The sequence below is a fragment of the Diceros bicornis genome, chromosome 7 (genome assembly GCF_020826845.1).
Source record: "Diceros bicornis minor isolate mBicDic1 chromosome 7, mDicBic1.mat.cur, whole genome shotgun sequence".
NCBI classification, from domain to species: Eukaryota; Metazoa; Chordata; class Mammalia; order Perissodactyla; family Rhinocerotidae; genus Diceros; species Diceros bicornis.
In genome coordinates this window covers 11,185,421-11,210,836 of record NC_080746.1, presented here as the reverse complement: position 1 = coordinate 11,210,836, position 25,416 = coordinate 11,185,421, and the positions used below count along the sequence as shown (strand labels likewise).

Here is a 25,416-nt window from a genome sequence, read left to right as displayed (position 1 = left end):
GGCCATACCTACAGATTGCGTCCAGGGAGTAGAGGTGCCACACTCAAACATTCCAGAATATTAGTACTTTCCCTGAACCAGCACCCATTTTTAGCTGCTCACATCAGAAAACAGCCAACTTCATAAACCTAGACTCAAATGACATTAATAAGTTATCCCATTGATTATAAGCTCTCTAGCCACTAGAAAAAGAAATAAGCATCAACCAAGAGGTAGCAGAATGAAAAAAAATCACTGATTTGAGACCATTCAGGTTGCAGGAAAGAAAAGAACATTTTTTTTTACCAATATGCAATTTTATCTTCAATAGTATAGAAAGACAGGGAGAATTATATCTCTTACCTGGCTTTGCAGTTCATTTAAAGTAGAACACCTGTGAGATGTTAGGGAATCATTAAAGATAAATAAGCAACGTAACAAGTCCCTGCCATGAGACCAAAGTTATCCTTGACTACCCTACTAGTAAGCTAGTCCTTAGCCAAGAGTACTAACCTGTAAGTGGAATGCTAGTTGATCCACAGAAATCTCTGAAAGATCTAAATGTGATAATTATTTTCCTAATGGAGTGATACCTTACAATTTCCTATCCTATAGATCATTTAAAAAAACTTGGGGAGTATATCTATTGGATCTTCTCTCCTTTTTTATAGGCAGCATGATGACATCAATTCTCCACTTGGACTCGTTGAGACAGATGCCCCTGATTACTGAGTATAAAGAGGAGGAATGAAAGTCTCTTACAAATTCATGTACTTAGGGTCAGAAGGAATATCCTAGTGGTTTTTAAAAAAGAAACACTAAATGAAATGTCCAATGACCTTTGGAACTCTGCCAAGAAATAATGACATTGGTTAGTGGGGTACAGCAAGTGAAAGGCCCTGACGACATCCTGCTCTGCTTGTTCTGTTCACTCTTAGCAGCAGTCAGGGCACAGCCCCCATTGCCAGTGCCGACACAACTCTGCTACAAAAAGCTCAACTAGTATGCCAAGAGGCCAGGAATTCCTTTAATTTTTTTTTTTTTTTTTTAAAGTTTAAATGGCAACACAACCATAAAGTTGGTACATCACAGAAACAAAGGTCTTTGCAGGCAACACTGATTGGGAATAGCAAAACACTTGGTTGGTGAAAAAAATGAAACTAAATTATATACAATAGTAGCTAAGGGTGATATTGAAAAACAGTCTTATTTACTGTGACTCAAGATTTAACTTGCCATTATCTATTGCTTATTTATTCAGCGTTGTAAATAATACTCATATAGAGACATAGAGATGTGTAAAAATGAAACATTGTGAAAAAAATACAATTCTTCAATTTCATATGAAACTCAAAGTCTAAGTTTTGTCCAATATGGAATGTACCTACATTTGTTTATATTAGGGCTCTAAAATCCATTTAAAAATTGTTTTTTGTTTTTAAAAAAGAAAGAGCTGACCCACCATGCAAGTTCATTGTATATCTTGCTTGCTCAAAATGAGCATTTTCAGGTGAGGTCTGTTTTTTCTGCCCAGAGTCTACTATGATTCCTTAGAAGTTGTACTGGCCTGATCGTGGAGAGTTTCCATGAAGAGTCTGATGGCAGCATCTGGATGAAGGACAGTCTGGGTAATGGGAAGTGAGTAGAGAAGAGAGAGGTAAGAGCCCAAATCCTTATGAAGGATGACATTCAGTTGTTAAATTTTAAGGGGTATCCAATGGCTTTTTCCAGGCATTCAACCAAAGAGCCAGCGGAAAGAAAATCCCTCTCTACTTCTACAAATTTGATATAGATGGATTTAGGGGAAACTCCAGGATCCACAATACAGTTCTGAGACAAAAACCCATTAATACCAACCCAATCTTTGCTGAAGGTTTTGGTATTTGCTTGGAAATGTAAAAATAAGCATTGCTGCAGAGTCCTGACCTCAGCAATCCCGAGGTAGCAATAGATAATTCGAGTGGGTTCTATTTCCACCTGTAATGAAGCTTGTGCTGAAAGGGTTTCCAAGTCAACCCGGCCCTCCTTTCCTGGGTCCAGGGTACGTCGCTCCATGTGGGGTGAGGGGGGCCTCTCAATACATTCTTCATAGCCAATGGCATAAAGGCCTGGGCTTTTGGGAATGCCTCCTGGCAATAAATATTGAACAACGTTCCCACCAGTTGGTTTGGAGTGGGCGATAGGTATCCAGTCAATTTCCATGTGCAGCTCCAGGCACCTAGCTTCACTAATAGTGATCTCTAAATATTTGTAGTAAACATTTTTCCAGTTCATTTTCTGCACTCGGGTCATAATGATCCGTCCCTCAGGCTTCTCGGAGTTGAAGTATTCCCGGAGTCGCTTGCCAAGGGGCACCTGGGAGCTGATCTCAGCATAATGGTAACGGATATCTTCTTTCCAACGGGTGTTATAACCAATTCCAAAAATGGCCAGTTTATTAGAAAGATGAAGCCTTGAAAAGTCTGTCCAGCTCTGAAACAGTTCCCATTTCAACTGTACTGATTCCAAAATCTGTACAATATTCTGCATGATGTCTCTCTTCCTAGAAAGAGAAATAAAAGTCAAATTCCTCAGGTGTCTAGATCAGCACTGTCTAACAGAACTTTATGCAATGATGGAAATATCTGTGCTGTCCAACGTGGTAGCCATTAGCAGTTAAAATGTGGCTAGTGTGAGGTATTAAATTTTTAATTATATTTAACTTAAAATTACATTTAAATAGCCACACGTGACTAGTGGCTACCATATTGGATAGTACAGGTCTAAATAATCATCTGAGAAACACTCACCCCTAAGAAGTTTCTAGGAATTAATGATAAACTGTTTCCCATTACTTCTATAGTCTGGCTGTATTAAACATAGTAACTATCAATACAAAAGACCCTAGGATTTCAGAAGCCCAAGGATCATAAATTTTTTTAAATGGCTATTATTATGCATATGATGGCCTTCAGACCTAACTACCAAAAGCAGGTGAAGGATGTATTCAGAAGGGTATCCAGTATCACTTAAAATAATGTACAGCCTAATTTCTAACCTGGAAGTTCAATAATTTTGGTCCACACATGCTTGCTGTAGGAAAATATAAAACTGATTATGACTAATGACTTGATACAAAAACAAAATGACATTTTCTTCTGTTTGTCTGAAATTATTATTCCCAAATTTAAAAAAGATCTCAGTTTAGCACAGAATGAAAATCTGAGAATTCAGATGGAAAAGGTCCCTATTAGACTTAGGTTTTAAGAGAGAAAAATTCAAGGTAATGAATTGAGACTGTTCTAGCAAATATTTTATAAAGGGAAGCAAAAGTATAGAAATTATTTCAACTTTGATTTGGATAGTTAACAGAGTAAGACAGAAAATACAGGAAAATTCTTGTTTCACATGCAGCTTAACTCGTAATTATAACTGGTACTTCATGATGATTCGTATTATATATGAGGATATGTAACTACAAATTTGTTTCAGGTATGGCAAAACTCTGATATTTTGGAGGATTGAAGTCTGTTAAATGTTAACTTAGCAACAAACTTATACTCTACATCAATTATAGGTTTAAACTACAAAAATAGTCAACTACCACACTCGCATACAATCAAACATAGGCAAGAAAAGAGGGTGTACATGCTGGTTTGCTAACAGCTCCTTAGGAGAAGACAGATCCTTAAAACTTTCCTATTAAATTCTCATACCTTCTAGGGGAAGAGCTTTTGGAACAAAATGGGGAACCTTCCCCATAGTCATTCTCAGTCTTCCTCTCACTGTCCTTGACTTTCTTTGTGAGATGACAAAGAGCTAATATTTTGTTATCACCTGCTCCTTGGAGCCAAAGACTGCCCTGGATTTACATTCTGTCCTTTAGTTTATCTTGAAAGCTTCTCCAGTATCAGAGTGGCCATCTAGATGATATCACTGCGTTCCAGGGGAACTGTTCCCCTTCTCAGAGTACACAAAGGCACCCGATGACCACTCTTCTAATATTTAGATTGTGGTGCTTGTGAGGCTAAGATACAGGACCATGTTTCTGCAGGGGTCTATGTTTTAAAGAAAAACTACCTTTCATAGCCACCATCATTCCTTGTCCTCTTTGCAAATATTTTATTGATCTCAAGGAGGACTAGGCTGAGGAGTTGGGACAGAGGGCAGAGACTGTTGTGTTTTCCTCACTGATATATCCTGACTACAGTAGGTACTTGATAAATAAGTGGTGACTCTTCCTCATGAATAAAGGATGGTCTTCTACTACAGGGTATGTCCGCTAATTCAGGCTAATCCCACCTACAACTAGAAAATCCAACAGCAACTAGAAGGATGTGCAGCTATGACATACAACTATCTACTGGGGCTTTGGGGGAAAAAAATAAAATAAATAAAAATTAAAAAAAAAGAAAAAAGAAAATCCAATGCCCAAATGAAGTTATTTTATTCAGCACTGTCATAGCCCTATATCATCAATAAGGAACAGTTCTGAGGAAACTGTGGCACTGGAAAATAAATTGCCTACTAGGAACCTCTCTAAAATCTCTCACCCTGTGAGCTGAAACCTGGAGAAGAGGCAGCACGGGCTGGATATTTCTGCAGAGCCTGTCAGCTTCCTGCCCTGCTGCTCTGATCTCAGCCTGAAGGTCCCTGGGCTTAAGACTCATATCAGCTTTTCGAAGCTATAGAGCACAAGGAGAACTGGACCCAGTTATTTAAATGGTTCCTGAAAACTGTCTGTTGTATTTCCTGATTTCTGAAGTTCTGACCATGGGAAAAGTTCAGATGGTTTGAGGTTGGTGACACCAATTCTGTGAAGTTTGAGTTCATCCCGTTATATCAACTGGGCCTCCCCTGTAGGTCCCAAGGGGTTAAAGGGAAAGATGGGCCATTTAGTGAAAGAGACAATGGCTTCTTTGAAGAATAGGAGTCTGAAGGTATGGACTTGTAATAACTCATTTTTAAAAATACTCCTCAAAGTTTCCCTTCCTTTGGGACATTTCAATATCACAATTTTAAAAGAGACCTACCTCCCAACAAGAGCTGGCCTCAAACTTACTGATTTGAGTCATAAACTTCTTTTTTGAGGAGTGGGAAATGGTTACAATTTGGGGGAACAATTTTTTTTTTTTTGTGAGGAAGATCGGCCCTGAGCTAACATCTGCCAATCCTCCTCTTTTTTTGCTGAAGAAGACTGGCCCTGGGCTAACATCCATGCCCATCTTCCCCCACTTTATATGGGATGCCGCCACAGCATGGCTTGACAAGCGGTGCATCAGTGCACGCCCGGGATCTGAACCGGCGAACCCCAGGCCGCTGCAGCGGAGCGTGTGCACTTAACCGCTTACGCCACCGGGCCAGCCCCTGGGGGAACAATTCTTGATCCCTGGCATCAAGCTGACACCGGGAATTCTTTGGTTTCAAAGAGATACTCTGAAAAAGGCAGGGGCATTTGCAAAGGGCTGGTGGTGGTGGTTTGCTGAATGAAAACAACTAATGTTTCTTCGCTGTACTGCTTGTTATCTATCTATCACAGGCCTTTCCAACTTGCCTCTTCCTCTCTACTTTTTCTCCACTTTCAGACATCAAGATCACATGTATGAAATGAAGTATACAAGAATAAGTGGGGCTATGAATACTTCAAGGTTAGCAGGTGAAAAAAAATGGTGTTCCGTACTTTCCCCCTAAGTTTATCTTTTAATATATTCTCTTCAATAATTAGATTTAATCAGGGACTTACTTAAAGTTACTTAAAAGAATCACAAACATCACTGGTAACTCAGAGAACTGTGACGTTCTTACAAAAGAGAAAATGGTAAACTGTTAGGGGAAAGATCAGGTGATACGAGTCAGTGGACAGACCCTGGCCCTGGACTTTCTTAGTCTATCCTCCAGCAACTGCTTTCTTTTACAAATGTATAAATGGGTCATCTAAGAGTTTGCTTTTTGATTCCCAAAATGTAATATTATAAGGAATTCAAGTGTCCCTCTGGCCCTCCTGTCATTTCACCTAACTGCAGATAAACTCAGGGCCCTGTAACTCATCTTTGTATCTTATTTAAACATCCAGCTATCCACATTCACATACAGGCAAACACCATAAACATGCTCATTTTCATGTAACACATTTATTTCTTCTTGTTGTATACGTTTTAGACTAACCACTAGAAAACTTAAGCAAAGGAATTGAGAATGACTAGACACGCTTCCTCAGTGGCATGGCTATAACCTCCACAGCATGTCTAATTACAGCAATGACTTTCTGGATCTTCCCAATGGTCGTTAAACTTAGATAAATACACTGTGTAGAAAAGTGAAGTATCTACTTACTGTGCTTCTTCAGAAGATTCTTGTTTTATTTTTAATGTTCTCTTTGTGACAGGTATATCATCTGAAAAGCAAAGTTTTTGAAACAAATTATACTTTCCTAAGTGGTGGCATACATTTATGTAGATAAGTAATGTTTACTGTTCGTTCCATACTTTCCGACGTGAGGCCATAATTCTAGTGTCAAACACTGTCCAATGCCAGATTTATAAATATAACTCTTATACAATGAGATGCATACATTTATATGCAAGATCAGAAAACAGCTCTACAAGTATAAAATTCTTCAAGGTCACCAGTGGATTTCTAGCTAGGAGCTTAAAGCTTAATTTCACTGCAAACATGATTTTTAAAGGAACAAGAATGAAAATAATTATTTTCTATTTCTGTTCTATTTAGATTTTCTATGTGGGTTTTACAGAGCAAATATTCCCCCAATATTAGGATCAATATACTCTGCATGTTATTTTTTTGCCAGTGTTTGGGTGACTTAACAAAGTCTATGACGAAATCAGAGTTATGAGATGCCAAAATAATTTAGGCCTTATTACTATTTTGAAATTAATACACAGTGGTCACTGAGCATCTGTCCTTTTTACTCTTCCAATCTTTAAGTCTGTCTTACACTGTATTAGTTTTATGGCTTCTTTCTTCTCTCTGTCTCTCTTTCAATATTTGAGAGATTTTTTTTTCAAACAGCATTCATAAGAAATATTACTTTTTAATCCTTTTTCTTTTGAATTAGCAATTCTCTATCATCAGGAATTCTGTAAAAGAGTGCCCATGGACTTTATCTTAAGCTAGGGAAGCACATTTATAGTGCCAGTGCTACTTATTCCTTGGAGGTTGCCTGAGCACCTCCCGGGGGAGCCAGAAATTCTACTGGTAAGTGAGCACTATCACACACTTGCTATTAATGCACAATGACTGCAGCAGATACTTGATTAGTACTTCCAAATTATGAAAATCAAAAGTGGAGCATTTACTGCAAAAAGAAACAAAAAACAACTATATATACCCTCTTAATTAAGCCACACAAGTTTAGATTTGATGGCCGGAGTTTTCTTTTCCATTTTTAAAGCTAAGACTGTTTTATAAATCATTCCAGCAACTGTTGGGATAGGATCCTTTCGAAGTTTGAAGGAGTATGATCACTGATAAAATTCAAATATCAGCTTTTATCGAGATAAACCGAGGCCCCCCTTCATTTTTTGTTCAGAATAAAGTCTTGGAGGGGACCTTTTCTAAATCAGGAACAGAAAAGAAAAAGTATTTGGGATAAAGGATGGAAAAGGTAGTTACATCTATAGCAGTTGAGCCAAGACTCAATACTCCTGGCAGTCATTGTAGAACTAGGAGATGCAGGATATTTAAAATTGCATAGGCTTCTACCTGTCCCTGAGCTTCCTTGTGTAGCTCAGAATTAGGAATTCTTCTGAGTCTTTAGGAATTTTGCTGGTACCCAAATCACCAAATGACCAACACCAAGCACTAGTCGGCAGTTTAAGACTAAACCAAGGACACCCAAATTGCCCCAAATAAGACTGGCTATATGCCTTTTGCTGACAGTGGGAACGGTATCAAAAGATATTACAGATATTAAGCACTGGTGCACATATAAAGGTATATATACACACACACACATAAGTATCATATATATTAGCTTTCTTACCCAATTCCTGATCTGTTGGATAGCCATGGAGCTCCTGACTGTGGTTTCCCCAGTCCTCCTGTGAATACTCCTCCATAGTGCTGCCATCTGACTCCAGCTCCTGGTACAAGCCACTACTGTTAATAAGTACAGGCTGGCAGGGCTGAGCATCCCATCCTCCCTGACCAAACACCTGTTCCAACTGTTCAAATGTGTAACTGCTCTTTCTTTTCCCAACACCATGTTCTTTCACCCGACTGTAACACCTGCGAAGGGTCTAAGACACAAAGTCTTTTGTTATTCCTTTAAAGCTGTACTTCCTCTTCCAGGTACGGACCACAGATATTAATTACTATTAGACAAACATAGACAGACAAACATAGACACATTGTTACAGGAATGCTAGATTTCAAATTCATTATTATATTAGAAAAAAAATACTAATTTAGCATTTACTCAAACATGTTATAATTCAAACAATTATTTTGCAATTAATTATCCATTAAACAACAAGAAACATTACAACATTATTGCATGTACCCCATACACATATTTTTATACCCCCACCCCCATTAAAAAGAATAAGAAAAAAAAAGAAAACAAGAAATACCAGCCAGCCAATAGGATGCACACCTACCACAGAAGAGAAAGAGCTGCTGTTGTGCCCAGAATTTGGAAAAAGTGAGGGAAGGGAGGACAGAAAGAAGAATTTCCCAAAGCAAAGAATAGAACCTTCCTCACTATTGGTTATAAGAAGGAATACAGGGTAAAAACAATTACCTACATGAATTAGCTAGTAAAACATATTACTTATATAGTCCATATTCCTTACTAACTCACTGTCTTTGGGAAAGTTGCTAAAACTTAAAAGAGGTCAAATCAATAATGCTACAGATTCCCAGTCTCAAACATCAATTCTCAAGAAACAATACACTAATATCTACATCTAAAAATTAGCCAATAATACTAGTCTATTCTACCAACTCAAACTGCCAGCTAAACAAACCAACAAATGAAGCCAATAATTTCTTTTTTAGGCGGAAAGTGAGGTGGAAGGGTGTTATTTCAATTCTTTTTCTGCCTTATGGCAAAGAGCAAATAAATATCATCGTGTAAGTCTACAAATAAAACCTAGATAATTATCTTGCACACTCTTCAATTTTCTTCATGGTCAGCTAATGCATATTTCTGATTATTAGCCCAGTTTCCTTAGTTTAATGGTATATCTTATGCTATCTTATATGATATTTCAAAGATAAATCAAGGACTTAGTCCCCGCTTCCAAATTTAGTTTAGTTACATTCCGTCTCTATCCTACGTCTGCCTCCCTTTGTTCCTTCTAATCTCCCTTCTACTTTACCGGGCCTCACTCAGAATTTTCTTGAGACAAGACCCTTTCTCCCTGGTGGCTCCCAAATACTTTCTAACTCAACTGTGCAAAATCAGTTCACCTCAGACAATTTATACGCATTAGCCAGACTATCAATTTCTCCTAAATGTGAGATTACTTTCCATAAGCCAATATATCACCTTTTCTCACCAAACGAAAACAACTCTTAATAATCTTTATAGAGCCTCCATGAAAGTTCAGTATCTTTAAAGCACAGCTGACAAACTACAAGAAGTCATTCTGTCAAATACTTTGCAGATCTGTCCTTTGAGGTCAAAAATCCAGATGGGCAAAAGGAATAATAAAAGCATGACACATAAAATGATCTTCCTCAGAAATAAACAAAGCAATGATTAGAGTCACCCCGTCCTAAAACCAGCCAGCTTTCCCCCTGCATAAGCACCTGTCTCATTCTCCCTTTCTTGAGATCTCTTCTGGTGCCTCAAATGATGCCTTCAAGAACAAGGTTTCTGATAATACACTCTTTAAAGAAGGAAATGTTCCTTCTTTCTCTTTGTAAAGGATAGTCACAACTATATAACACAGAACTTTCTAGAACAAATCAGTAATGAACTTGGGAAGTGTGTCATGGACAACCCTTCCAATGGAAGGCGACAGATGCCTGCAGCAGATCTCATTTGACTTTCTACACACTCCCCCTTCCCAGTGCCCTCTGCCCTCCTTGCAGGGATTGGAATTTGAATTGCAAACATCTCCTGCCAATTTATTTTTATCTCACAATGTCTAGTTTCTGCCTCCAAGAACACCCCAACCACTCTTTTCAACTCCTCCAAGGACCGTAAATGGAGAGTCCTAGCCATGTCCCTTTCACTCTTCCAAGGCCATAAATGGAGATAGAAACCATGCCACTGCTCACTATGTACTGGCTGCCTAGAGAAACGCATTCAGCACACAAAAGAGCCCAGTGAGATCTGTCACTGAGGGTAATTTCAGAAGTTAAGGAATAAAACTAATGTTCCTTTGAAGAAAGGTGCCACACTTATCAGGATATGACATAGGCACAAGCAAAGCCACCAATCTTTGACAACATACATGGTGGGAAACCACAGAAAAGATTTACTTTCTTTGAAACCACCAAATAGAGCTTAAAATTTCACTTGGCTTATGTAATTGTGAATAAGGAAACTAGCAATATATAATGGTTTTAGATATGGAAGAATAATTAGATGATATATTTTATGTTTCATCAAGAAAGCCTAACAGATCTTTCCACCTCTTTGTAGTGTGCTTTTGTAATATACTTTAATAGTGTAACATGCTGATACGTAAAATATCTAGTAGGGGACTGAAGGAAAAATGTTTGGTAACTCCTAAATCTATATGATAGGAATTTGATGTACTGAAATAATGTTAAAAAGATTTCCAAATTGATCTGAACTCTCTCAAGACATAAATACACATAAGAGGTAACTTCTGGGTTCAGTAAAGACCACAGATCCAAGCAGAGGCTGTTTAAATAGGACACGTCAACTAAGGAACAAAAGTAAGACTCAACATCAGCTTGACTGCTGCGATAAGAAACACTGAGATTTAGTTAAACTAGAGGGACTTGGATAAAAAGGATATATGGAAACCTTCCAAATCTTTATCGCCCATAATAAATCAGAAAAGGTTACACTTTCCACACTCTAAACGATTAACCAAAGCAAACAATTAAATGATTGTGTGTCTGTGTTAACAGTCCTAAATAAACCAACTTAAAAACCTACTCTAAATCTGAGATTAAGATAATGCTCCAGAATCCAGGACAAAGGAAGTCTCACCTCCCATTTCAGACAGCCATACCAAACACAACAAGAACCTCAATTTAGCTTTCTTGGAGAACCATTTCCTATTCAACACAAAAACCTTGCTTCCCTTCCTTCTTCCTTTATCTCACTCATCTTGGAAATTTATAGCAACTTAAGCTCTAGCATTTTTTTAAAAATTAAGATCTCAGGGGGGAAAGAATTTGCTTAAAATTATTAAAGACTATTCTTTCTAGTCACCATTAAGAAGAACAATACTTTCCTTATTGTTAGAAATTTCCATGGTAAATGGATATTACTGTCTCTTCCCTGGGGAAGAGCTGTGAGATAATACTGTATCTTGAATGAAGTCATAGGAACAGAAGTCAGGAGGAGTCAGGAAAATCTGGGTAGAAGAACTAAGTATAGGGAACAACTTGATCAGGTGGTCAAATCAGAGGAGTTCATAGGTATTTGATTGGGAAGAAACGCCAAGTGAATGCTGACTAAATCCACTATGCCAAGTGTTTAATGACTAAGTGTTTAAAAGGAAAAGAACCAGAGAAAAGACTTGAAAGACATCCCATTATGAAAGCAGGGAGAAAAATAAGACGGCTGACAACTGACAATTTATAGACAGAGGGAAAGTTTTGCCAAAGTTTAAGATTAGAGTGAAAGGAAATTAGAGAATAAAGATAACATTCATTGTGGATGAATGTAAGGGGAGTCTATGGGGGAGGGGGGCAGGTAAACAAAGGCAGGAGTTTTAGATTGGCAGGATTGGGGGTTTAACGGCAGCAATGCAGAGAAAGACCCAGGGTTACAGTACACGTAACATTAAATACAGTGCACAATGCAGCTATCTTGCCAAAGTAAGTAAATCCAGTATTGGGTTGTATAAGCAGAGGAATCACATGTAAGCTATGAAGGTGGCTCTTCCTCTCTATTCAGCACCGGTGAGGCCACAGCTGGAGCACAGCATTCAGTTCTGGGCATCGAACCAGCTACAAGAGAGGGAAATTGTAGAGTTCAGAAAAGGGCAAATAAAATAATGAAAGGCTTGGAAAATAAGATCTATAAGCAGGGCCAGTGGTTTCATCAAAGCCCTTCCTGACATTATATAAGCTACTTTTGGGGTAAAAATAAGGTTTCTTTTGCTTCAGTATCCTCCAATCCCTCCTTTGACTTTCAGGAAGTGGGAAAAATTGAATTCTTCTCTGGTATGGCAAAGTAGGAAGCAAACTAAATAAATCATATGGACATATGCCAACAAATTTTGCTTCTGGCTCAATCATTTTCTCAAAATTTGCCCCGTTTCATACAATCATAAAATAACCACCATAAAACCACTGTTCTAACAGAACTGACTACAGGTGGAACAGGGTATCTAACAAGGAGGAGTAGAAATAAGGTATAATAGCTATACAAATGTGTCATTTAGAAAACACTGGCATGATCAGTCTAAGATGGCAGATGAAAAATGAAGTCACATTGCAGCGAGGACAGCTTAGTTATCCAGCAGAAAACGATGTTATGAGAAAAAACAAGCAGTGAAAACAGATTTTCAAATGTAGCGGTCAAAGTGGCCATACTAGAAATGGATTATATAGTTTATCCTAACCCTCCGCCAACTAAATATGGTGAATTTGAGATTCTTTTAACTCAAACGATCAGTGATAAGTGCAAACTTACTTGCAAACAAAGTCTTAAAAATCACATATTACATTCCACAGGAGACAGGGGAAATTACACTGGAAGCAAATCTCCAGTGACTGATTGTTTATTAAAGTGTTAAAAACAACACCTCAGTCTAAGCAGCTGTGTATTGTGAAGCAAAAAAAGTCTTTGTGAAAGAGATCTATTTTCTTCCTTTAAAGTTATTGCTTTACTGTAACTGTTACAACTAGTTGCTCTTAGTTAATTGGGGCAAAAAAATACTGAGTTTATTTCAATATCTTTAAGAAAGACTCAAAATTTCTTTAATTAGTTTTATTTTCTTACTGTGAGCACCAAAGGTAGGAAAGAAAAAAACCTGAAAAAGCAGACATAAATAAATAAACACATTTCTGCACACAGTAAGAGGGCTGTTAAGAATATAGTATAAATTACTATATATATCTCGACACAGAACTGTAACTCAAGATTAGGAAGTCACCTAAGGCAAAATCCATCTGGGCCAGCAGAACCTTTAGGTTTTCTACACATTAAAATCTGGCAAACTGACTTGCCAATCACCCAAATCATCTTAAACCAACCAAACAAAACCCCCAACAAAACAAAAACAAAAACAAAAATATAACTCTTGTTTCACAGCCTTCCCTCCTCCCCACCCCAGTTCTTAGTGCTACAGAGGAAGTTTTGGCAAGTGAAAGATCTTTTTGTTCTTACATTTTACTTTTACTTTTCCTCTCCACAGCAGAGGTTCTTAACTTTTTTGGGTCATGGATCCCCTCCCTAGAAAAATGCACATACAAAACTGTTCCATACAATTTCAAGGGGAACATGAACTCTCTGAAGGGCCCATATAAGTACCTCGAGTTAAAAAACCCTTGCTCTATACCATGTGGTTGTTTCTTCCATAAAAGAACGTAACAAGTATTAGTCAGAAAACCTAAAATAAGGTAGACTTAATTTGTGTCTTAGGTTTTACAAGAGATTCTCAGATTGGGACAAGCAGTTTAAGTACAATTTATCCAGTCTGCTCAGTATCCTGCTCATTTAGATAAAGCAGCATTACTATTTCCTTTAAGAGGCAAATTAGCCAAATTCCCGTTTTGTAAAAGAAACAATCTCTATCAGTAAAAGCATAGAAAGATATCAATTTACTCTTCACAAAAATATAGCATTTTTTTCTACCTGCGGGGGAAGAAATCTTTTTCTAAAGTGGCAATTAAGCAATATTAAACAATTCATAAATTATGTTGATTATCTGTTCCAATTGTATTACATAGTACTTGATCATTCATTATCTGATTAACTTATCAATATAGATGCTAGATAAATTACCTAGGGTAACAAGTGAAAACAGGAAAATTCACACATCTAGAAACAAGTATAGGAAAGTAAGCCTTGACTATGTTCCTTAGTAGTCACAAAGGCCAAGTTTTAACATCTTCCCATTTTAACACTGCCTAAAGACTAAAGGGTCTCAGAGGAATAGGCAATGTCTACACTAATTCAATCCTTAACCCAATGGGATCAAAGGCTGATCTATTAATCTGCTCAAACTGTTCATATTATGGTAAGCAATATCTTCTTAATTGCTAAGAAGAATGGTCCTCAAATTTAGTCCTTAACTCATTTGACAATCCTGCAGCACTTATACTATTCATTACCTATCTGTGTCACTATCTTTGCCAAATATATCTTTAGTAAAACTTTCTATAATATACTGATTGACAGGAGGGGGGTGGAGCTGCCCAAGGCTTTAACGGCAAACCAGGTTCCAACTGCCAGAACATTATGGAAGTTTTGAATGGAAAAGAACCTTAGAGATTATCTAATCCAACTTTCTCACTTAACAAGTGAGGAACCAAGGCCCCAAGACAAATAAGTATTCCTTCAAAAGGGATTTGGCATATAAAAATTACCAAATGCCATTCACAAAATGTTTCCTAAGGGAGCTATTCCACTAGATTGTAAACTCCATGAGGTAGGGATTATGTCTGCCTTGTTCAGTTTCTCTGAGCCCAGAACAGTGCCTATCACATTAGGATTGTTCAATATATATTTACTAAGTAAATGAATTAAGCTAACTTTAGTAAATTACTAGCAAGAAGATCAAATTTTTCTTAGCAAAGAAAATCAGGAAACTCACTGTCCAACCACAATAGTGGATATTTATAAAGTCAAATCCAAGGTAGGTAGGGCTCCTAAAACCTTTTGAAAAAAGCAGGAGGAGAAAAGGGTATAAAACAGATACAGCTGCAAGTAGCAAAGCAAATATATTTTTTTTGTAACAAAGGAAGACTAACTGCAGAGGGCAAGGCTATTTTAAAAATATCTACCATTCTTCTTGTTATATTTTTCTTGGGGATTTGGGGGGGGAGGGGCGGGTCACCTGCCAAATGGAACTCTACAGCTCTGCCCAAATTTTATTATTTCTTACGCCTTACAAATTAAACAAATAAAATATTCAAGAATATAAAGTAGTTCTGTCAGATAGAAAAGGAAAAGGACTCAATTGTTTCCTGGATTTTAATAGGGTCAAACAGAAGAATGACCACCAGAAACCAAGAGATCTTACCTCTCTGGAGCCTCAGTCTTTGTGGGGGACTGTCCAGGATTGAATTCTATCAGCTTGCACTTCATTCCGAATCTGGCTATCAACGACTCACTTTTGTTTCTATAACTGGTCAGTACTGTCTTCATGAGGGAGAGATTCTTGCATAAAACAGATAATTCAGGAAATTTTGATTCTCAATGAGTATCAGCACCTATGTTTTCTAGGTTCCTCCATGCTAGCAGCTGAGGGTCTTGCCCATTCAGATTAGGAAGAAAACACCCTCGAGGAGGACAATACTAATTGTCAAAAACACACAACTTCCATTGCTCAAGGAACTATATTCACGTGACCATAAAGCTTTGAACCCTACACTGCAGGTAAATCATACGGCTACTCATACAATATCTCATCTTGGCATAACATTATAAAAGCCATACCTAGTATGCGTGGTCGTGTTTAAGGACTTCTTTGGGATACAAGAATCCTTCTAGACATGGAATCCTCAAGTGCTTCTCTATTTAGAACAAGACAGATCAAAAACTTAGGGTATACTGAACTACTTAATATTTCAGACATAAGCAGCAACAGGTAATTACAGTCATCAAAGATGGATAATGCTATTTGTCTAGAACTTCCTCCCCACCTAAAAGGGAAAAAAACTCAGTTGTCTGTAAAGAACTGACTTGGATTAGAGGTTATTTTCATGTGACTCCTACTTTCACCTCTGAAGTTGCTACATCGGCATCTCTGTTGAATCTTTTTCTCAGTACTTCACCCGCTGGGGCACCACCTCAAAGTGGTATTTGGATGATATTAAAAATGTTAACTTTTATTAGTATGTGGTAACTAAAAAAAAACACATTCAAGAGAATTATCTAAAATATTTCTAGGATAGCAGGGCAGAATCATTTATCTTTAAAAGGCTCCCATACAAACATCTTGCATTACGCACTAACTGTTCCATAATCAACCATGTCTAAAAAATAAGAACTACACACATGTACACACACACACACATTACCAAAAAACCTCACACAGCTTTATTGTTACAACATTGTATTGCTTCCCCAACACAAAGGTACCTTCTTCTATTCATGAGACCAATGTTCAAAAGGGAAACCGCAGGGCAGGTTTTCCCCCCTGAAATTATAGGCTATTTTATTCCTTTCATATGTTGACGGTGTGATTCTCTCAGTTTTGCAGTTATTTTCTTACTAAAAACTACCATCTACAATGTAAAGGTAACCTACAATACAGATTTTTTCCATTAGCAAATTTCATGTATTTGGTTGTGAGCAAAAAATAATCTTGATATCTAGATAAAATCATCTAAAAAGTAAGGTTATTAGAAATCCTCCATCAAGATATCTGGGTACAAGCATTAAGTCAAGATTCAGTCAATTGTTAAAAAATGGTAAATACTGAATTACTTCAAAAAGTGTGGTTTTGCATTTACATGGTGTAAACTACAGATCATAAATGCATGAAAAGAATACATCCTCATATCCTGACATATACCCTTTTATTGAAAAACCTGAAAATAAGCATGTTTTAAGTTTAAGCATCTGTCCTTGGGTGACTGAATTTATTGAGGAAGTTGTTAGAAAGAAATCCAGGCAATTATAACCCTTTTTATAGCTCGTTTGGTAGAATTTTTGTATTTTATTCTTACCTTTATGAGGATTGCTAAAAGCAATGGCCATATGAAAAATGTGTGTACCTTCTACAAAAATCACACATTTTCCATAGTTGGCTCAATGTCCCATGTAAGGAAGGTTAACCATAACTACCATCTCCTCAGTGCCTACTGTGTGCTGAGATCTGGGCTAAGCAGTTTACATTTATTATTCCTAATTTTTACAATAATCTTAAAAGAGAGGGTCTCAGGATACAGACTCTGAGAAGACTGTGTGCAGGAGGTTTACTGCGGAGGGCTCTTGAGAACACCACTTGTGAAAGACTGAGCAGGATTGAGCTGAGAAAGTTGAAGACAGACATAGTTGCAGCAGAGGCCTTAGCTAATCCTAAAGTGAGGTATGGAACTTGGATGACCCTTCAGAGTTGTTCTGAATTGAGGCAAGGAGGCTATACCTTTGTTATTTCAGCCCTGACCAGTCACTGGATTCAGGCAGCCACCAAAGAGGGGGTCTCACCTGGGGGGAGACAGCTCCCTTGGGCAAAGGGAAATTCTTGGGAGGAATTCAATCAGAAGCCCTCATCAATCAGTGCTTCTGGCAGCTGGGGTGACTAGTGTCTCATTCCTGGAGGAGGGGTCTGGGCAGTGTAGCACATACACAGGGAAGGCATATGATATATCCCTATTTTACAGAAAAGAGAACTAAGAGAAAAGTAAGAGCTTATCCAAGGTCACTATCAGAGGATCTTTAATGTAAATTCATCTTAGGTTTCAAAACCTAAGTATGCTTCTCTTCAGAGACATTGAAAAGCACAGAAAGTCATTGTATTTACCTTTTTGCCCTAGTTGCTGGGAAGTTCATAGCTCATTTTAATATTCAGCTGAAGTAGCCATATTTACCTGGGTTACTGCTATATTCCCTGCACTCTCTGATTTCTTATTTTCTGGTTGTATTTTTAGCTTTCTTCACACATGCATATACATTTGTTTTTTGGTGAGGAAGATTAGCCCTGAGCTAACATGTTGCCAATCCTTCTCTTTTTGCTGAGGAAGATTGGCCCTGGGCTACCATCCGTGCCCATCTTCCTCTGCTTTATATGTGGGATGTCTCCACAGCATGGCTTGATAAGCCGTCCACAGGTCTGTGCTGGGGATCCGAACCTGCAAATTCACGGCTGCTGAAGCGGAGCACGCGAACTTAACCACCACGCCACTGGGCCAGCCCCTGCATATACACTTTTTGGTATATTCATATTGTATATTACAAAACAGTCCATTTCATCCCAGTCATCTCTAAGGAGAAGAGTACCCAAACCATTTACACATCAGGTGAACAATAGCAGACATAAGGTAGTGGACACTCCATGGCCTCCTTTGGTAAGCCACATCCTTACCTGCTTTTACTGTCAAAAAGTAATTCTACTTTGTAAATGTTTCTCCTTCTGTAATTCAAACTTACTTCCTTTAAGAGGAACTGGTAGTCCAATAAATATGATCGTTTATATAAAGACTTGAATGAATGACTGAATGAGTCTTCTACAATAAAAGCTTTATTTATGTTTCATCACCTGTTTTAAATTCTTCCTCGGGACTTCCAAATCAATGTTTCTCATTGTGTTTATAATCTTAGGACACCATGAATTATCTGCAAGAATTTTTAAAATTTGTGTTTATTTCTGTAAGAAACATGTATGAGCATAATGATGTCCATCTGGGTGTTGCTATATGATTTTGTTATTGCCTTTATGACTGTTTATGATCACATTGTTGCCAAAATATTACTTCAATTGTCAAAATTTAATAAAGATAGGCTGATGATTCATCAAGGGGCAATATAACCAAGTGGTTAAAAGCATGAGCCACACTGTTCAATCAAGCTTCACCACCTGCGCTTTGTGACATTAGACAAATTAATCTCACTGTGCCTCAATTTCTCCATCCGTAAGGTGGAGCTAATAACAGTACCTCATCGTAGATTTGTCGTGTTAAATGAAAAATACAAGTAAACCATTTACAACAGTGTCTACCTAATAGCTTGTACTCAGTAAATGTTAGCCATTATTATTATTATTATAAAAATGACAGTCACACCACATGGAGACCAAGGTGCCTTATGTATACAGGTTAGTTCAAGTAGAGAACAAGTAGCAGCAAAGTTTTATCACAAAGCACACAGTAAGGAACAACAAACTCAAAAGAACCTTGCTGCAGCAGTCAGTATCAGAATCTCTTTTGGAAAAGCAAGTAAGTTTCAGCTAAACCACATCATGCAATACTAAAGGAATGCTAGCTTGATTTTTTTACTTTTATTAGTACTTAAAGTGTTTTATAAAATTGTTTTTGATAACATGTGAGATCTATAAGTAAAAGGAGTTTACATCTAGATTTAGGTTTGTTACATATTAAGTAACATTTTTATATGAACATGTTTTTGCCCATACATTACTCAAGTTTCAGAAACACCTGGCTATATCATCATAGCTTCTTCAACTTTGTGCTCATATTTCCTCTTTTATAGATAAAAGCCAATCATTTAACCATTTTCAAAGGTTTATAGTCTTGGCAAGAATATGGTGACTAACACACTTAGCTATAAACAAAAGGGGTAGAAAGGTATCCTAACTACCTAAAAGGTATCCAAAGTGAGGAGCAGGCCTCACTCACTGGGCAACCTGTTTACAAGAAGCAGGAGGCAGGCAAAACTTGGCATGAATCAAATAAGAAGGATGAATGACACATGTATTTTCTTGAGTTCAAAAGAACAAAAAGCATGTAGATTTACATTCCTTTTTTGGTGCATGGAAATTTACCCAAATTAAAATCAGATTTACCATCACTTCTTGAAAAATAACTTCTTCACTGTAGCATAACCATGAAATGTTAACATTTTTCCCTTGATTTTTCCTCTTAATTTTTAATGTGGTTTACATTACATATATAAAGAAAAAAACATTATTTTATACTGTTCTAAAATTGGCACAACTCTGATCTCTCAAATTCCAACTATTAACCATGTTTCCTAATTTGCATGAGAGAGGAGACATTACCTGGTTTTGCTGAAGACTGAACCTCAGGACCCAGCACAAGGGTGCTCATTATCTAATCACTGAATGAATACTAACAATGTTGTACTTTGCTGCTTGGTGGGGCAAACCTCAGTGACAACTGGACATATCACAATAAAAAGGCATATTATAAAATCATGTAAATCATTCTTAATAAAGCAAAGGCAAATGAATTTCTATTTCTTATTTATAATGAAAGGTAGACAGCTCAAACTTTCTAAGGTCAATAAGGCTGATATCAAAAAATATCATCGTTGAGGGTTTTCTAATTGTGTTAACTGTTTTGAATTACATAATTTTTAAAATTTTTATTTTTATTTATTTATTTATTTTTTGCTGAGGAATATTCACCCTGAGCTAACAACTATTGCCAATCCTCCTCTTTTTGCTTGAGGAAGATTTGCCCTGAGCAAACATCTGTATGTAGCAGTCTTCCTCTATTTTGTATGTGGGTCACTGCCACAGCATGTCCGCCACCAAGTGGTGTAGGCCACCCCTGGGAACTGAACCTGGGCCGCCAAAGCAGAGCATGCCGAACTTAACCACGAGGCCACGGGGCCAGCCCCCTGAATTACATATTTTAAAGGTCATATTGTTTTCTACCAAAATGTAAGCTCTTTGAAGGCAGGGGTTTTTTTCAGTTTTGTTCACTGATGTATTCCCAGCAGCTAAATCAATGTCTGGCATGCAGAAGCAGCTCAATAGATTTCTGCTAAATGAATGAATGAATGAATGAATGAATAAATGAGTAAAACTTCCTTAAGACTGTAATATGGCAGTTGAGAGATCAGTAAAAGGTAGAGGGACTTTTTTACCTATCATACTCTTCTTTCTAAATCATAAACCAGCTCTTTCCATTTAGAGAAAAGTATTTGTAAATTTAAAATAATAATAATAAAAGCAGTTTTTGGTAGATATGAACTTTATTCTGGTTTTATTAATATCAATTACAAACATAATTGACTTATTCGGATAAATGAAGTAATGTGAAGGTAGATAGTAGAGAAACAATATTACGAGTTTCAAAAATTCAGGCTATTACAACAAAGTAGTCTTACATAGGCTGAGAAAATGTAACTAGAAAACATATCTAAGTAAATAACTTCCATTCTACCGTATCAATTTATATTGAATGAAGTATTATTTGGAAGCTTAAAATATGTAATTTATGAATACAGCCAAGAACACATATATAAAAATGATGGCTGTTATTCCTAAAATGTCTGAGAATAAACACAGGTTTGTATCTTACTAAGGAATAACAACACATACCACTAAGTGACAAGGTAACACTCACTTGATTAGCGCCAAGAAAAAAAAGTATTTCCACTGGCTCTCAAGAACTCTCTCAACTACAAATAGGTAAGAATTATACAGATTCAAATACATGCCTTTTTCCAATATGCAGACATTTTTCAATTATTCAGAACAATAGGAGGGAAGACCCTGCATAGATTACAAACTTCAGATAATTTGTAACATATGCATACGAGGCACAGATTCATTAAGCATTCATTTTGAACACTGAATGAAGTTTCTGCAATGGTAAATAGTAGGCAGAAGAACACATTGCATGAACCCCACAACAGAAATAAAATTAATAATCACGGCAACCCTAACAATCAGTTGTTTAACAGCTAAAGCTTATTATAGTACTGGTCTTTGTTTTTGAAACTCAAGAAGTTTTTTCTCCCATTTTTTAACAATTTTTAAACATTACACAGATATAACCTTCCAAAGGGGAAAAAAACTGCTATTCTACCTCAACCTAGTGATATAAGCATACTTCAGAGTGCCTGTGTGACAATGAACATTTGAAACTTTAGATCTGAATTTCAGTTCTTGCTCTCTGGTAGTGTTAGGAAAAAAGAAGGCAGGATCATCACTCCTGAAGATTGGAGAGCAGATCAGAATCCAAGAGTCTATATAGAGTATACCCTAGAGGTAACACTGACACGACTGTCCTAAAATGGTGTTTTAGCTGGATCTCATTGGGTTCTAGAACCAACTCTAAAAACTTAAGCTATGAAGTATTGCGATCATCTTGGAGGACCACAACAAAGAATCCTCTGTGTAAGTTTGTAGAGAAGTAAATAGTGAGTTGTGTGACAGGTTAAGATCTAACAAATCCTATAAATTAGAATTTTCAGATTCTCCAAACAGCCCCACCGATTTTGATACATCTGAAATCTGTTCTCTTCTCTCCGTGTTCACTGCCTGTTTTATTTCACCTTTTGTCTAGCTTACTGCAAGAAGCCTCCAAGTGATCTTTGTGCTTCCAGTCTTACTCCTTCCAATTCATTTTCCACATTGCAGCCAGTTCTAGAACCTAAGACTGACTGCATCACTCCCCAGCTTAAAATTCCTTGATGATTAAGATCAAGTCCAAACTCCTCGGCACATCATCTGACCTCCTGTTTATGTCTCCAGTCTCATTTCTTACCACTTCCCACCTCTTTTCACCCTCTTCCCTCAAACCCTAGGCTCCAGCTATCTGGAACTATATAGTGTAAAACATTTTATTAGAATATCTGGGACATGACTCGTTCCAAATTAATGACACTTCTGGAGTCTTTATACCTTAAATCTAAAAGAAAAAGAGCACAATGATTGAAAAAAACTTGATCTCACCTCAATATCTTCTAATCCTCTTTCATCTACCTCCAGTTTATGGCCCATCCCTGGGCTAGGAAATCAGTTTTAGTGGGTTGTTGACCACCTTTCTAAACACCCCAAGTGGTGATGAAACGACAATGCATAGGCGACCAAGAACTGTTCTGGTGAAGAGCACTCAGGGGCAGCGAGGTGACCAGGGAGACAGGGGGTGAATGAGGGGCTGGTACAGGTTAGGGGGGATGGTGCAGGTGATGGGCATTTGAAGATTGCCAGTTTGGGGGAGGGAGATTAGCTGAGCCTGTGGGTACAATGCATACATGTAGTAACAGGCAGGTGTTCTGCCCCACACCAGGTGTTGGCGTACATCAGTGGGACCCTGTCAAGCAAACCTGGAGTATCCCTGGTCTACCCCATGCCCTCCCGGAATATGTTCCTGCAGCTGCAAGGCCTCCAGGAGAAAGATTCTGGGTCCTACCTCTGTTCTGTGAACGTGCATGACAGTCAAGGCAAAAACAGGGGCCATGGCAGCAAAACTTTAGAACTCGATGTGCTGGGTAAGTGAGAAGCACACCCTCTCCAATACCCCCCACCCCCACGGGAGGCCAGGCAGGTCTCTCCCAAGTGGCTGATGTAAAGGTTGGAGGAGGGACAAATGGAGTGACAGAGGGTATGTGTGTGGGAGTGGGGGGGATCTGTTGGTCCCTTCGGTGTGAGATTTTAACCTGTCCCCCTCCCCCAGTTCCTCCAGATACTCCATCCTGCCGTCTCCTGGGCGTGCCCCGTGTGGGGACCAACGTGACCCTGAGCTGCCGGTCCCCAAGGAGTAAGCCCGCTGCCCAATACCAGTGGGGGCGGCCACCTCCATCCCCTCAGGTTTTCTTTGCACCAGTTTTAGGTGAGGGAACTTCTGGAGACAACTGAGACTGTGGCTGGGGTGGGGGAAAGGCCAGAGGTAGCAGAGGGACTGGGGTGAACAGGGGAGGCTGGGAAGTCCTGGGGAGGAGGAGGATGTGGGGAGGGGTGGAGAAAGAGGGCCTGCCAGGTGCAGGCATTGTGCTGGGTGCTCCCCCTGCTGTGCTTGTGTTACTCAAGAGGCTCTGGAGCTACACAGTCTGCGTTCAAATAGAATAGAACGTATCAGAGTGTACTGCACATAAGTATAGCGTCATTATGTGGATTATATAAATTAGTATTTGTAAAGCAGTTAGTACATGGCACATAGTAAAGGCTACATAAGTGTTAGCTATACTCATTATTTTGTGAAATTTGTTTCAGTTATATATATATATATTATGTGAGTAGTAGACCACAGAATAAAATATATTTCTTTTTCTTGTATGCTCAAAAAAGATGCATTGTGGGGCCAGCCGGGTGGCGCAAGCGGTTAAGTGTGCGTGCTCCGCTGCTGCGGCCGGGATTGGCCGATTCGGATCCCAGTTGCGCACCGATGCACCGCTTGACAAGCCATGCTGTGGCGGCGTCCCATATAAAGTAGAGGAAGATGGGCGTGGATGTTAGCCCAGGGCCAGTCTTCCTCAGCGAAAAAAATACGAGGAAGATTGGCAGATGTTAGCTCAGGGCTGATCTTTCTCACACACAAAAAAAATGATGCATTGCTTTGGTTTTCCTTTCCAGTGTATAAATTAAGAAATGAGATATACAATGGATATTTGCACAACTGCAATTCAACAGTATAAAAAAATAGTTACTTATTAAAACATATAAATTATCTAGAATTTTTATGTCCACTATACTGTTATCCCAAAACTATCTGCTCTACCCTCTCTTGGTTCTTTATGACGCCACCAACCATTCATTCATAGTCATACCTTCACCAAATGGCATGCACTATGGCAAATTGTTCTTCAATTGAAAGGCATGACTTTTTAAACAGCTGATTACTTAAAAATTTTTTGGAAAAACTGCATTAATTGGATGCTTCCAGTTTTGGATTCTTGGGCAAAATATATTTTTGTGTATTTGAAGTTTGCACCATTCTAGGTTATGCTGCCTCTGGGCTTTTATCCCAACTGCTCATCTATCTCTACTCCCTTCTGCCCAATTCAGTCCCGCTACACCTTCAAGATCCACCTCCTGAAAGCCTAGGATGACATGCCCTTCCTGTGTGCACCTGTGGCACCATGAGATTAACGTCAACACAATACACGGACTTTGCTACAATACTGTAACTGGTGCTTTAGTAGTCTGACCCTTTCACTGGAAGGCGGACACCTTGACGGTAAACGGTACACTGCTCTATTTCTAGGGCCTACTGCAGGAGGCACTAAAATATTTGTTGGCGATAATAAAAAAATAAAGTCTTTATTTCAGACCTTAGTATTTAATGAAACTCTGTGATGACTCTGTCAGTTGAGTCTAATGAAAGGGAATGGGCAAGATCTCCAAATCCTCCCCAACATGCTTGGACTTTAGCCAAGAATTAAGCTCCACATCTTTTCCCTGTTTCCTAAGGGCAGTGGAATTCAAGGGCTCAGTCTCCCTACATCACCCAAGAAAGAAAAAAGATGCTCAGAGTTCTAAAGCAGTGATCTTCAACTGGGGTATCCATATGCCTTCTTTAATGACTGATTAAGGCACCCTAAAACCTTAGGGATTTCTGTCATTCCCAGTCTTGTATGTATTTTTTAGGTGTGAAGCTTGGCCTCTGAATTTAGAATAACCAAAGCAATATAGGTTAGTGATACTGTTTCTTTTAAATGTAAGTGGAATACTGTCTGATCATCAACATTTTCAAGATACATTTGATAAAACCTACAGACAAAAATTTTGGGTGGAT

The 25,416-nt window shown here is 38.2% G+C and overlaps 2 protein-coding genes across 7 annotated transcripts in view; one reads left to right on the top strand and one right to left on the bottom strand.

Annotated features, from left to right (window-relative positions):
- Positions 1–986: 986 nt before the first annotated feature.
- The window catches only part of MSANTD2 (Myb/SANT DNA binding domain containing 2), a 30,687-nt gene continuing 6,257 nt past the window's right edge, over positions 987–25,416 (bottom strand). The window contains exons 1-6 of one of the 6 annotated variants that reach the window (XM_058544908.1): positions 15,324–22,970; positions 13,466–13,531; positions 11,992–12,081; positions 7,961–8,060; positions 6,292–6,352; positions 987–2,521 (exon numbers count right to left, since the gene is read on the bottom strand). In XM_058544908.1, coding sequence (XP_058400891.1) covers positions 1,669–2,521; positions 6,292–6,352; positions 7,961–8,036 — 990 coding nt within the window. In that variant the 5' untranslated portion in view covers positions 8,037–8,060; positions 11,992–12,081; positions 13,466–13,531; positions 15,324–22,970 and the 3' untranslated portion in view covers positions 987–1,668. Of the gene's footprint in view, positions 2,522–6,291; positions 6,353–7,960; positions 12,082–13,465; positions 13,532–15,323; positions 22,971–25,416 lie in introns of those variants that run through there. The other 5 variants (XM_058544906.1, XM_058544907.1, XM_058544910.1 and 2 more) reach the window with 5 other exon arrangements.
- Positions 22,890–23,595, top strand: LOC131408298 (endothelial cell-selective adhesion molecule-like). Its single transcript, XM_058544917.1, has 2 exons — positions 22,890–23,173; positions 23,359–23,595. The coding sequence occupies exons 1-2, from the start codon at positions 23,032–23,034 to the stop codon at positions 23,538–23,540; spliced, it is 324 nt and encodes a 107-aa protein (XP_058400900.1). The 5' UTR covers positions 22,890–23,031; the 3' UTR covers positions 23,541–23,595.